The sequence below is a fragment of the Macrosteles quadrilineatus genome, unplaced genomic scaffold (genome assembly GCF_028750875.1).
Source record: "Macrosteles quadrilineatus isolate MER2022 unplaced genomic scaffold, UCM_ALF_1.0 Scaffold_6__1_contigs__length_79288215, whole genome shotgun sequence".
Lineage (NCBI taxonomy): Eukaryota > Metazoa > Arthropoda > Insecta > Hemiptera > Cicadellidae > Macrosteles > Macrosteles quadrilineatus.
Genome location: NW_026542599.1, coordinates 1,227,969 through 1,241,485, shown reverse-complemented (window position 1 = coordinate 1,241,485; position 13,517 = coordinate 1,227,969). Strand labels below are relative to the sequence as shown.

Genomic DNA, 13,517 nt, shown 5'->3' with positions numbered 1-13,517 from the left:
TTTATTATCTAGGTATGTTGTCACCTGAAAACGAGGTCATGTTTAAGAGTTGAACAATTTTGCTCACAATTAATTGGTCTGTGGAACATTGTTCTCTGTTAGACTAACATAAATTCTCCAAGTGAAGATACCCAAAACTTTATAAAAAATTTGTTTGGCTGATTACGATTAAAAATACCCATTTGCTCATTTCTGCGAGAACTCTTACAATGTTACAGTAAGATTCACTTTGATCTCACCTGAGAAGACGACAACGGTTGCGCAAACTCTTGCCACTCTTGTTTCACATTGGTTGTCGGAGTGTAGTGATGTATCGGCGTCGTCAGCTGTCTCACAGTGTTGAAGACGTCCAACTTCGACTCGGCTCGCTCCAGCGCTTGCGTCAACAGTTGAGTTTTCCCTTTTAGGTTTGACTTGTTCGATTTGTTCTTCTCATCCCTCGACGACTTTTCCTCCGGATCGTATTTCCTTCGCATCGTCGAGTTCCAGTGATTTTTGATCGCATTGTCAGTCCTGTAAAGTATAATGAATGATTTGAGTAACAGTAAATGAGAATAGTCACTATTTTGCATTTTTTACTACAAAGTTTGATGAATTGGATGAAATGTTTGTTTATGATTCTATGCTTTCAGTTAACTTAGGCTATGTAAATTGTTAGAGTATTGGTGTAAAACAACAAATTTAAATATAATCATTTTACGTGTTTGTGTTAGAATCCTCAAATTTACGTTTTAAGCCAAAAGTTTATTGTCAAAACACTCTGAACAGTATGAAATACCTACTGCATAAGCTATACATTTTCTGAGTTTCGATAAACGAACGCTGTGTAAGTTAACTATTTCAAATTTTTTGCTTAAAATACCTACATTTGTATGGTCGCTATTTCAAAAGTAAAGTAATGGTAAAGCAATAAAACAATGTGGACTCTGAGAACACTTGAATGGCCTAACAAATTTTAGCTTGCTAAACCTACTGTGGATCTGAAGTTTGCTGATACCAGATCACCATTAAACAAAAAAGGTAGTGAGAGAACTTCCCCTTAAACCGCCTAAATTTTGTGAACGGAGTATAGATTAAAGTAGGCCTACACAACCAGGTCTTGGATTGTAAAGGTTAAAAATTGTTAATAGCGTTAAAACACATAAAACCACTCTTATTCAAATGTTTAAGCAGCATTACATCCTGTTCCAGATGATTTTATGTTACCAAACACTTTTTTTAAAACACCTATTTATTATTACACAGCAAATGTGTCATGCCTAGTGGTTAGAATCTCAGCCTTTGGTGCAAAAGGGACAAGTTCAATTCCTAACATATCCACAACAATGAAAGGAGTTCGGACCCCTAAAAAGCATATTTTGCTATTATTTCATTTAAAATGCCATTGTCACACCATCACTAAAAAATAAGTAAGCTAATCTATATATATACTTTTGCCTCTAAAAAAAGTCTTGAAGTCTTATAGGGCAATTTGCGCACGCTTTGTGAGGTATAATTTTCTACTGCTAGATTTCCAACAACGTGTGTACCTGCCAGGCAGTAGCTTGGCTATCTTAGCCCACTGGTTTCCCCATTGCTTGTGAGCATTGTAAATTATCCTATCCTCTTCTTCCGTCCAGGCAGTCTTCTTAATGTTAGGGTTAAGGTGGTTGTGCCATCTCTCTCGACATTGCTTGCCGATCCGACCCTTCAGGTGGCGAGCTATTAACGTCCATTTCTTCGGCCCGTACTTCTCCACCAGCTCCATGACCGTTTCGTCCTCCTGCATAAACAACGTAAACATTAAAATTTGGAAGTTATGTTCTTAAAGCAATCCTGAAAAGATAGCAGACTCTCCCTTTTTAAATCGGGTTTATAAAAACTAATTTTTTATTAAAAATGTTTCCAAAACTCAAAACCCAAAAAAACCGTTGACTACGCATAAGAATGAACACATTATCACAGGCTATAGATATAAAAAGTGTTTATTTTATTAAATTCTTTTTGACTTAAGATATTTATTTGTATCATAAACTCCCTAAAGTTTTCAAATAAAACATGTATACGTTTTGTATTTGAATGAGCATCAAATTAAAAAACTTTAAAGAATAAAAACCTTATCTTTCGTTTCAAAATTCTATGTTACTGAAAATAATATTTCCGTAAAACTAAGTCTCACAACTGAAAATTACTAACAAACAGCGTTCATAAGCAATCAATAATTTTATTAAAATGGAGATAAATTAATTACAAATTTTAAACCTAAACTGTTCAAAATAGAAGAATCAATGTTTTTATGCAATTGGTAGCCTAATATTGGCAATCAGCAATATGCTAAGATTAGCTGGTTAGCTACTGTAATTATAGAGGATGAATCAGACCACCCGTGCACATACTTTTACGGAAGTACATTTTCATCTAGAAACACGAAATAAAATTATTCCCCCTAAATCATAAACGAAGAATCCATTTAAAATACTTGGAACATTAATTGAGCACAGGGTGTCCCAAAAATGAAGGTCACAGGAACGAATCTCAAAATTTCCTTATGTAAACCTATAACATTGTACAACATTGTGCAACATATTTGTTTGTATGTAACATTGTACAGTTTTAGAAAGGTCTTGCTTAACATTTTAGTGAAAACAGAACTCAATTAATCAATTAATTTCAAAATGGTGGCCATTTTTGTATATTTTTCTGTATTTACGAAATACCCTGAATTTCAAAACCGCTAAACATTTTTCCGCTCTGATTGAAAATTCGTAATCCTGGTAAACACAGCTTTACATTGATGTATCACATGAAATAATTTTCAAAATTTTCCATTTTTTACCAAAATTGTTTTTTTTTTCCTAACGTTGGTAGCCGCAAACATGAATTGTTTTACCTAAATCAATTTCAAGTTTTACTACGAATTACTAATACAGTAACTTAAACACGTAAGTAAAACCATTATCACAATAGATTGACGAACTAAAGGAGCTCAGACAAGTTAATTGAGACCACAAATATATAACTATTTGTCCAATATTTTTTTATATACCTTATACAATAAAATTCAGAAAAAATAGATAAACATTCAGGCCTATTCAACTAATTGTTAAACTAATACAGCATACACAAGGGAAGAGATGCTCAAACTATGTGTAAAAAATTATTTGAGAACTCTAGAAAATATATTTAACATGCAAAAAATTCAAAAATTTTTTGTTCAGCCTGTTTCACATGATTTTCACAATCATACACCTCGTTGAAGTGAAGGTGGCACACAACAAACAATAGCCTGGGCACCAGCTTATGAAATAATCAATAGCGGAATAACAGGGACAGATGCTTCCGAGCAGCTGCGTCTGTAGATAATGTACTATTGTGTGATGGTGACTCATCCTGTACACATGTCCAACCCTACATAGAATCAATAGTACATCGCCCACGCTGATAATATTCTCTGTAGTCCAATAGTTTATAACATTCCTTTTTTATGGTAAAAGCATAGACCTGCCAACACAAGTAGACTTCTCATCCCATTGTAAACTTCGAAGTTCGTTTTTCGTGTCTAGTTCATGTCCGGTGACACTGATCGACGAAATTTTGTTTCTATTACTTTAGGGTTAATTTCAAGATTTCTGCTTTACTGTTTGGCTACATAACTAGGGGACGAGTTATTGATTAGATCGTTTTATTTGGTTAAACGAGGTTTGAAATTACCCGAAATAATTAGAAACAAATTGCAAACTAAACAGTACTCTACAGTACACCGGACAGAACTAACAATTAAATTGACTTCAGCTGTTCCATAAGAGAAATCTACTAAGGCAGTATGTTTTTTCCATAGTAAAAAGGTACAGGGAGGGTATTTGAAACGTATTTGTCGCCATTCACTATTAATAGAACAAGACATTCTACTCTATGCAAGTCGTAGCCAGTTTTAGAAAAAATAAATCATTTAAAAAATTTAAATTATGTGGATACTTTTTTTGGATGATTAAAGAAATTGCTTTTAAGAGGTGTGGACATGAATTGTGCTAAAAATCTATGCGTTCAAGTCAACTTCAAGATCCGTTGACACTAATCAAACAAGTTTTGTTTGTATAAATGTGGCTTTGACGAGCTATGGACGTCAAGAGTTGAGCTAAATTGGAATGAAGATCCACGACGCTATAAATAGATCTCACACACGAACCCTACGACCTCTCAGTGACAGAATTTGATGCTTAACTAAAACTGTATTGCAAAAAGTATTTGACGAAAACTGACAGATAAAAAGTCTTCGAAGCCACGATTAAAAGGCGTTTAGCGTGGAATATCAAAACTTCCAGCGAGTCCGCAGGTATACATCATAATTGATTAGGTACTCCCAACAAATTATGAAAACAGTTAAAACATTTTAAAACTTTTCCAACAACGTACAGAAATCATAAAAAAATGTCTATACAGATGATTGTGCGAGTCCCCAAAAGCGTTTACGAAATGAAAGAGCAGCCGGACTCAGTTCACGAAATTCTCAAATTTATTTTTGAAATAATTTTACCGATTTGACGTGGCAAATGTTCCAAATACGTTTTTTTCCGCGTAGGTTACATACCGACCAGAATTTTATTGTAACTACAGTATCAAATTCCGTCTAAGAAACCCTGTAGAAAATCAACAGTTGTAAAAATTCCCTCCAAATTTCTGCAGGATGTGTTTTCGCCGGGTGTACATTGTCGTGTTGACTTTGAGTTGGTTGAAGGTCAAGCTTACGTCATGCTGCGGGGGCTAGACCAGACGTTCAAGCATGCCTTCATGCTCTCGCGGCTATAGCGACCAAGCAACCGCCAAAATTCAAACCCGCCGGAACACTTTCACTTTGGCGGGTCTTCATTCCACTGCCTTGACCTCGATTCTGCATAGCCAACAGCTGATCAGGTCTGAAGTTTACGTAAAGAAATGGATACATACTTCGTTGTTATGTGGAATCTTTTATGAGAAACGTTTATTATTCAACCCGTGGTTCGTATGGACATCTACTTTTGATTTTGTTGTATTTTGTTGTGTAGTACGTTTTCTGTGGTATGATCGAGGTACAAACATATTGAGCCATCGGGTTCGGGTTGCTCGAAAATGTAAGAGTGAAAAAAGTTGTTCACATCTTTTAACCTACTTTAACTATAGAAGCAACATGAGCAAGCTGATAAGCGAATCATTGATTCACTTAATCATCGTTTTTATCAAATTTCCAAGGATAATTAAGATGGATAAAGACCACACAGCCTTTGACATGGTAAACGTACTTTTCCGTAAAAATCATTCCGTTGATCAGGAGAAAGATACCTTTCAATTCTTTGACATTTAAGTGTTTGCCGTTATTTACATAGTCGTGTGAAAGGATCACAAGTACAAAGGAAATCCCAGAGGCTATTCAGCAAAAACCTACAAAACTTAAAAAATTCTGAACATGGCATTGCCTCAACTTCATCCCAACAATTTAACCACCCCTGAGCCTTTCACTAGATACACTGAATTCACGAGATTGAGTAATCATCGATCACGTAAGTAAAAGGAGAGGGACATGGCATTGCCTCAACTTAATTTGACAATCAAACCACCCCAGAATCATTCAGCTGATAAATAATAATTCATAACAAGCTTCAGCCATCCCGCATCATGCAATGTGGTTTGCAGCAATTGACGATACAGTTGTCAAAAGGGAAGATATAGAAGAGGGAAATAGCATTGCCTCAACTTCATTCCAACAATTGAACCACCCCTGAATCCTTCGGCTGATGAAAAACAGAATTTCACAAAAACTTGAGCCATCACCGATCACGCAAAGTATTTCGTAGCAATTGACGATGCAGTTGTCAAAAAGGAAGATATAGATGAGGGAAATAGCATTCCCTCAACTTCATTCCAACAATTAAACCCTGAGTCCTTCACAAGATAAAAATCGAACTCACAAAAGCTTGAGTCATCCCCGATCACGCAATCTAGTTCGTAGCAATGGACGTCGCAAAAGAGAGAGCATAGAGGGGTTAGAGGGGAGAGGGGTTGGGCAAGTGGAGTTTTGAAACATAAATTGCGCAACGAAGGGACAACACAAGGGCAGCCACCCCTGGTCCGCACATTGCTCACCCCTGATAAGTAAACGCCAGGTGCTCGTGCTGATGAAACTTATCAGATGAAGAGAGAGATGTCTTGCATCACAGTCTAGAGGGTCGAAGATGGAAGTGGACTTGGAGATTGCGTGGCGTAACGCAACTACTGAAGTTAAACGCTTTATCCGAAGAACAAATAAGGCCAAGGACTGAAAGGATCGTTTGAGACATTCAAGCGGTAAACGCATTTTATTAGTAATATGGAATTGCCGTCGAAAGCCAGGTAAAATATTTTCATGGGCACTCCCATATTGCTAAGGTATAATCAATCCGTGATCATATTCTAACCAACACAACGGGGAAAGTATGGCATGAAAAATAATCTACTATGTCGTCTAAAATACTAGTCTAGTACAGATCAAACAGATCCAACTCACCCGACTAGAGTACACACAGACGTAATCAACTACAGTTACATGTTTGTCTGTGGTCTAGTTGTCTAGGTCTGGCAGTCTGCCACACACATTGTTGTTCAACCAAATAGAGAAGACGAGTGCTTTGAAGCAGACGATGCGACAAGATGTTTAAAATTACCCTATACTTGAGTAAGACCTATGTCTGTGGGTTTGTAAAATCGATCTAGAAACCGAGACGCTGCGGATACGTAGAAAAGGTTTACACAGTTTTGCTTTAACAGTGTCAATAGTGCCATTAGAGCTAAATTATTTATTTTGTGGACGATTTTGCTTAAGATTTTGCTTTTTGTTGTTTGTGTGTTCGAATACAACGCGTGACTACAAAACACTATCATAGAATTAGGGCTAGGTTTAGTATAAAGCGGTTATCATGCCATTTCTTGAAAAAGGAACTTTCTACAAATCTTTCCCAATTAATTTCGTTCCTGCCTAAAACCAATCACCAATGTTTTTGTAAAAGTCATGTTTACAATTCTCTAAAAAAAATAAAAATCTGAAATGTTTAAGCACATTTATCTACACAATCCTGATCTCGATTACTGAATTACTTCCCCAATTAAAATACTAAATTTATTTGAACAATTCCTTCGAAAAATCGGAGCTACATAACGTCCTTCAACCACAGAATAATAGTTTATTCTGTGCTACTACGCAATCCTGATCATGACGTCAGAATCGCTCCCCCAATTCAACACTGTTACTAAATCACTGATTCTAACACTCCATTAATGTTTTGAATCCTTAGAAAAATCGGAGATGTTAAACATTTTGGATCTTTCCCGCAATCCCGACCATGATGACACAATCACTCTCCCAATTCAACACTGTTACTAAAGCACTGATTCTAACACTCCAGTATTGTTTTTAATCCTTCGAAAAATCGGAGGTGTTAAACATAACATTATGAATCTCTCACGCAATCCTGATCATAATGACATAATCACTCTTCCAATTCAACAAAATTCTAAAAGAACTGATTTTAAATCACCAATAATTTTTGGAATCCTTCGAAAAATCGGAGGTTAAACATTATGAATCTTCCACGCAATCCTGACCACGATGGCATAATTACTTTCCCAGATCAACAAAATCCTAAAAGAACTGATTTTAACACTTCATCAGTTTTTACGAATCCTCGAAAAATCTGACAAGTTCACCAATACGATTACTTTCTTCTACACAATCCTGTTCTTGGTGACCGAATCACTTTCCCCAGTTCAACCCTGTGCCTAAAGCTTTGGCGACAAAGCCAGCGAGGCGAAGCCCGGACAAAGCTTGGCCTTGGCAGCAGGTGAAGTCACACCTGTCTTCTCTTCCTGTCATACCATCACCTGGCTCACACACCTCCACATACCGATGTACGAGTGTGGCATGAAGATAAAGCCAAGAAATCAAGCAGTGATGCAATTATAAGATTTTGCCTAGCTACAGTTACTATGTGAAAAACTTACACCGGATTATTCATTAGTCATTAGACTTGTGGGTGGACATTTCCCTATCCAATTACAGTAATTTAGATGGCACTGGGCCTACAACCCAAATTGAAGTTCAATCTCCTCTCGAACTTAAAAATCTCTCCCTTTGGGGTACAGTCTGGGCCAAAGTTGTTGGGAAACATTACGACCACCGATCTCCTAAATCCGTAGTGATCAAGAAAACTCTTTAGGTCCTCCCACTGTTAGTAGGCCTAAACAATATGCAGTATCTTACAATGGATTCCCCTCAAGGAATGTCTCTTCTCTCGATTCTCTACAAGGAGAACATTGGGCATTTTCAGCTGAAACTCAAAACTGCAGGACTTTGGTCCTCTTGAGACAAAATCTTGAAGATGTCTTCTTCGGCTGACACCCAAAACTCAGTACTAACTAGTAGATGTCTAGGTAGCACACTCACCTCCTTGGTCCAAGGCCCCTTGACCAGGTCCGGATTGACCACTTTGTGCCATCTCTGCTGACATTGCACGTCCGTACGTTCTGGGAAATGCTTGGCGATCATCTCCCAACACTCGCTGTACTCTTCCACCTTCTCCTTGAGCAGACAGTCCTGAAACAGAAGAGCAACCGGGTGGTGAAGGAATGCATCAAGAACTGGGGGAATTGAGTTCAATCAGGTCGAGAAGTGCTCCTTGACCAATAGGCCTACAGATGTCCTAAAACTGCTAATGACGATGTACCACTCAGAGCTTTACTCACACGCATGTTCAAAGGTGAACATCAGTTTGTGAGGCAAAGACGATCAAATATTGGCGAAGTGGCCAAATTAAAGCCAAAATGTGGAATCAGGATCGTAATTTACCTCTCATCAACGATTCTTCGCCTGTGAAAACTTGTTGTTGGTAATTGAGCCAGTGGATCGACACTCCAGTCTAGGTAAATGGCGTTACCTCGTACAATCACAACGTGATCGTCATGTTTAAGTACGTGATGAGCTCTCCGGGATTGTTAACCACGTTTGACAGATCACCAAGCTGCATGATTGTCACTTATTTTGTACACTGGCTTCGGCTTCTTCAACATAATGACACCGTCTGACACTGACGCTGATGATACGATACCATCCAATCGTCAATCCCGTCGTTCCCTCGTCTAATTATAAGAATTTGCCGTAGTGCATATGCATATCGGTACACCACAAGAAATCTCCACCTCTAATTGTTATTTGAGGCCATCTCGTCAACACCTAACCACGAAAGCAAAATTCTACACCACAAAGATCCGAAGAAAACAATTGTAAATAAAAACTAAATACATTTTTGAGCTAAAATCTTGCAAAAGAACCGTAGTTTGAAGCGGAACCCCAAAATGGTACCTGATAAAATACGGGAGGTATTGTATACAGTTTTGAGACTGACTGTAGTTCGGCGAGACAAGAGCACGCAGGGCGCTGAATGCGGGGAGCGCTGAACCATAGATCCGCCGCTATAGAGAGAGACGGAGAAAAGGGAGATAGAGTAATATCACCAGTAATCAACTAATTATGTTTATTGTTCACAGTCGGTCACAAACAACTCTTTTTGTGCATTAAAAAGGCTAATATTTCCGTCGGCGACTCAAACGCTTTCAAACTTTTACGTCTCAATGTAGTTTGGATTACATCAATATCACGGTGATAAGATTCATTTACATGGCGAAAGTATTGTTTTGCGCCCAACTATCAGAAAGGTTCAATAGAGTAGTCTTGAATGTGAACGACAGACATACTGCGCCTTTACTATGCAATAGCTTAATTTACAAACAGTATTCATCTTCACATTGATCTTAATCCACCATTAAGGTTGGGTCTATATTATTTTTACATTTTTATTTTGGATTGGGGTATAAAACTCAATAGCGTACAAACTTTCAAGTTACTAGCACTTGTAAAACCAGTGTCATGCTTATTCTATACCCTTAGCAATATATGAGTGTGCCAGGTAAAGTCCATATTTTAGGGGCATTTCCATATTGCTAACGGTATACATAAAAATAACAGCGGATAAAATTGTTTGGATGGGTTAAAATTAAAATTTTAAATTTCAGAGTTTCCCGGGCGGTTTGTGTCGTGTTTTGTTTTACGTCTACATCTGCAATCAAAAACCCGGGTTAATTGATTACTAACATTTAATTGGATAACCAATTAGTGGAAGGGGAACGTAAGGAATTAGAGCACTTGAAGGGACAATGACGTAATGGTAATGCACTATTGTATCACTTAATTAGCATATTCGCCGGCAGTGTGCTTGACCGAATTTAGATCAAGAGCAGTTTTACCAACAATCTCTTCATAAGAGGGTTTCAAAATAATTAATTCGAAGTGGGTAAGAAAGGAATCGATTTGTAAATATCAATTCGAGGAAAAACATAATTAGTTCGTCTATTATTTTTAATTACGTGCAAAACCGATTGCATTTAATTGTTTGTTTGAGAGTCTTACCTAAATATACTATAAACCACACAATATCAAGGGGATTTGAAAAGTTCATTAACATTATTTACTTATTTCGATACACGATTCAATAATTTACTACAGCTTAAAGTATGCTTCAGTAATCATAACTAAACGTCATTCTCTCTCTGTCCAACATTTGACATTCTCCGACAGTTTCCCTCCAAAACAGGTGTACAAGCTGTAGTTTCCGCGGGACCCAAGAACACACCTTCGACCTACACTCGTCAGACATTCTCTGACATTTTCCCTCCAAAACAGGTGAACCGGCTGAAGTTTTCGCGGGACCCAAGAACACAGCTTCATTAGTCCCTACACACGTCAGACATTCTCTGACATTTTCCCTCCAAAACAGGTGTACCAGCTGAAGTTTTCGCGGGACCAAAGAACACAGCTTCATTAGCCCCTACACACGTCAGATATTCTCTGACATTTTCTCTCCAAAACAGGTGTACCAGCTGAAGTTTTCGCGGGACCCAAGAACACAGCTTCATTAGCCCCTACACACGTCAGACATTCTCTGACATATTCCCTCCAAAACAGGTGTACCAGCTGGAGTTTTCGCGGGACCCAAGAACATAACCTCATTAGCCCCATACAAACGTCACTCCCGAGTTCCCAAGGTCGGACAATTTCAGGTCCGGATCCGGAAGCGGTCCGGATGTTTCTTCGCCCCACAAAGCCGGAGGGTGGGGAGTGGTTGGGATCCCTCACAATCGGAATTAATAATTAAGTGAGCCGAGGGGGGATTCGAACCCTCCGACTTGCGACGGGCGAGGGCCTAAACAATGGGTGTGCCGTAAGACAACACCTATGGGAACCTTGGGGTGGTATCAGTAACAAGGCACTTGGATATGTACTTGTACTTGTGACTATTGCATTTCAATCAACACTCTGTGTAGGAAAGAATAAAAACTTAAACCACCCCGTTGCAGCAAACCTGTCAATGCCCTATGCTTCAGCGTAGGAATATCGAATGTGTATTTCTCAAACTAATTTATTCAATTCTTTGTTTGAGTCAGTTTATAAACATGACGTTTTGTCGAACAGTAAAACTTGCTCGTGGATAAGGATATTTTTATTTTATTTATATACCTGTTTGATAAATGAATCGCTAAATAACACTACAAGTATTTTTAAAAGGTTTTGGCTGGAAGACAGGTTCCAGATAGACGAAGAAATGGTCAATTAATTACAATATCCGTCATATGAAATTACGTTCCATTAACAGTTTTACCTCTAAATTAGTTCTTTCGATAGCTGCCAAAAGATAGATTTTAAGGGTTTAATGCTTTATTTTTACATGAAATGTTTATTTTGAAAATTAAAAAGTAGTTAAGTTAAAGTTATACAAATTTAATATCGTGCCACACACCCCCATTTTAAGAATGGCTTTGATAAAACTAAGCAAATCATCTGACTTAAGCTCTAATGTTTTTAACATTTCCAAAAACGAACCCCACAAACATTGGATTAAAAATCGATTCTTATAACTACGATTACAAACAAGTAAAGGCACCACGAATAGCCCAAACCCTATTCAACTACAGTAAAAATTATCATATGCAAATTCACACATTGTACACAAATACGGTCGAGCTGTTGGCGGAAACAATTAGACACAATTAGTGACAATTAGCAGACGTTGACTCGCAAAGCAGCGTGCCTTGTGCTAATTGGTGTTGTGACATTCTATAGCACGTTATAGTGGGTGACTTTTGACGATTTTAAAACCCCATTAGTCACTACAGACTTATTAATATGTATTAAAATGTAGCGAATCCTGTCCTTAACCCTTGTTGGTATTACTGTTAAAGGAAATAAATATTTTACTAAATACAATACATTAAAATATTGTCCTCTGTATTATAAGTGACACAAAGACTGATTTAAATAATGAATACGAGGGGAACTTATTCAACACCCTGAAAGTAATGTAGGAAACATTATGAATTAAACAATCGGTACAAAATCAAAGGCGCTTCTACTATAGTTATTGCACTGAAGACAAAAAAGATTATTAAGTTGAAACTGTCACTGAATAAAAAAAAAATTAACTTATTTCTAAACGGTAAATCTTAATTTATAGCACTGTGTATGACTAAAGTGGGTTATAACATCGTGTATGGTGTTCAATAACTAATTGGTCATAAATTAAAATTAATATTAAGTTAATAACTAAGACCAATACTTTACAACGGGGTTTGGAACCAAGAATGTTTCACTAAAGATACAACTAGACATTTCATTGGCATGTTAAGCCCTTCTGGCCGCAATGTCCTTGGCCTTGACTCAAACTCAGATAATCAACTATTTGGGGCCGCGACTTTACGTAATTTATGTACTATTTATGTATTATTTATGTACTAAAATATATTTTGATGTGAATTGAACAATGTTAAACTACACTTGAATTGGAAGACTAGCATATTCAAGCATTCCTCAAATAGTGAATTCTTTTAAATTCCAAAGCTTGAAATTGATTGAAGAAATGGTCATTTTGGTAGAAATAGCGTTAAAATGTACTCAACATTTTTGTAAGCATCCAAAAATATATAATCCTAGGATTGTTTGCGAATCATGGATTCTAGACACAAAAATGCCAATAATACAACAGTGCCTCCTTTTTTAGAGGTTGGAGGCCTCTTTTAACCTTGCATTAGCCCGTCCACATAGACTGCAGATCTGTGCGTGGAACCTCACGTATCCAGCAAAGCAAGGGATGAACCGGTACAGTACGAGGGTGAACTGTACTGTTAAAATGTTTGTGGCAGTGACCAGGTCCGAACCCACGACATCACTGCCTTGGGCCCGAAGTCCGTGACGCTACCAACTGAGCCACCGACCAAAAAAAAATGAAAAATGGGTATTTTTGAGGAAAGACATGGAAAATATTTTTACTTCTTAGCGATAAATAACATCTTTTATGTATACATCTCTTTCTTCCTTGGTAGCACACCTCTTTTTCCTTTTCTCTGATAACTGTTGCCGTACGCACATCTTTCCCAACAGTATACTTTTCTCCAACTCAGCCAAGGTTTTCTTTTCATCGCCGGTT

At 37.4% G+C, this 13,517-nt stretch overlaps 1 protein-coding gene across 1 annotated transcript in view; it reads right to left on the bottom strand.

Moving 5' to 3' along the window:
- The window catches only part of LOC128997132 (myb-related protein B-like), a 54,483-nt gene that overhangs the window by 17,669 nt on the left and 23,297 nt on the right, over window positions 1-13,517 (bottom strand). Inside the window, exons 3-5 of the mRNA XM_054422714.1 lie at window positions 8,429-8,578; window positions 1,530-1,762; window positions 240-513 (exon numbers count right to left, since the gene is read on the bottom strand). Coding sequence (XP_054278689.1) covers window positions 240-513; window positions 1,530-1,762; window positions 8,429-8,578 — 657 coding nt within the window. The remainder of the gene's footprint in view (window positions 1-239; window positions 514-1,529; window positions 1,763-8,428; window positions 8,579-13,517) is intronic.